Source organism: Eimeria mitis, genomic scaffold (assembly GCF_000499745.2).
Source record: "Eimeria mitis Houghton genomic scaffold, Emh_scaff777, whole genome shotgun sequence".
Taxonomy (NCBI): Eukaryota; Apicomplexa; class Conoidasida; order Eucoccidiorida; family Eimeriidae; genus Eimeria; species Eimeria mitis.
This window is the reverse complement of record NW_013575704.1, coordinates 14220-14696: the sequence shown is the minus strand read 5'-3', so window position 1 is coordinate 14696 and position 477 is coordinate 14220. Positions and strand designations below refer to the sequence as shown.

Sequence of the window (477 nt, the reverse complement as noted above, 5' to 3'; positions counted from 1 at the left end):
ATAAAACCCTAAACCCTAAACCCTAAACCCTAAAACCCTAAACCCTAAACCCTAAACCCTCGTAAACCCTCAACCCCCGTGAGGGTTTCGTCCCCCCACCGGACGACCCCTGCAGCGGTGGCTCCCCGTTGTTATTGAATGATGCAGCAGCAGCAGCAGCAGCAGCAGCAGGAGCAGCAGCAGGAGCAGCAGCAGCAGCTGCTGCTGCTGCAGCAGCTGCAGCAGCTGCTGCAGCAAACCCTGCTGCCAAACCCTCAAGCTGTAAGAGCAGCAGAAGCAGAGCTACAAACCCTCAGCAAGCAGCAGCAGTTTCTCCGCGTGCTGCTGCTGCTGCTCATCAACCAAGACACAGATGCTGCTGTGAAACAAGCAGGTATGCAGCAGCAGCAGCAGCAGCAGCAGCAGCAGCAGCGGGAGTTGCTGCTGCTGGTGCTGTTGTTGGTGTTGCTGGGAAGCACAGATACTGTAGTCGATCCT

The 477-nt window shown here is 56.8% G+C and overlaps 1 protein-coding gene across 1 annotated transcript in view; it reads left to right on the top strand.

The window, feature by feature from the left end:
• Positions 1 to 138: 138 nt before the first annotated feature.
• EMH_0022050 (importin-alpha re-exporter, putative) overlaps positions 139 to 477 on the top strand; it is a gene marked incomplete at both ends in the record, with an annotated part of 2341 nt that continues 2002 nt past the window's right edge. Inside the window, one exon of the mRNA XM_013501874.1 lies at positions 139 to 373. Coding sequence (XP_013357328.1) covers positions 139 to 373 — 235 coding nt within the window. The remainder of the gene's footprint in view (positions 374 to 477) is intronic.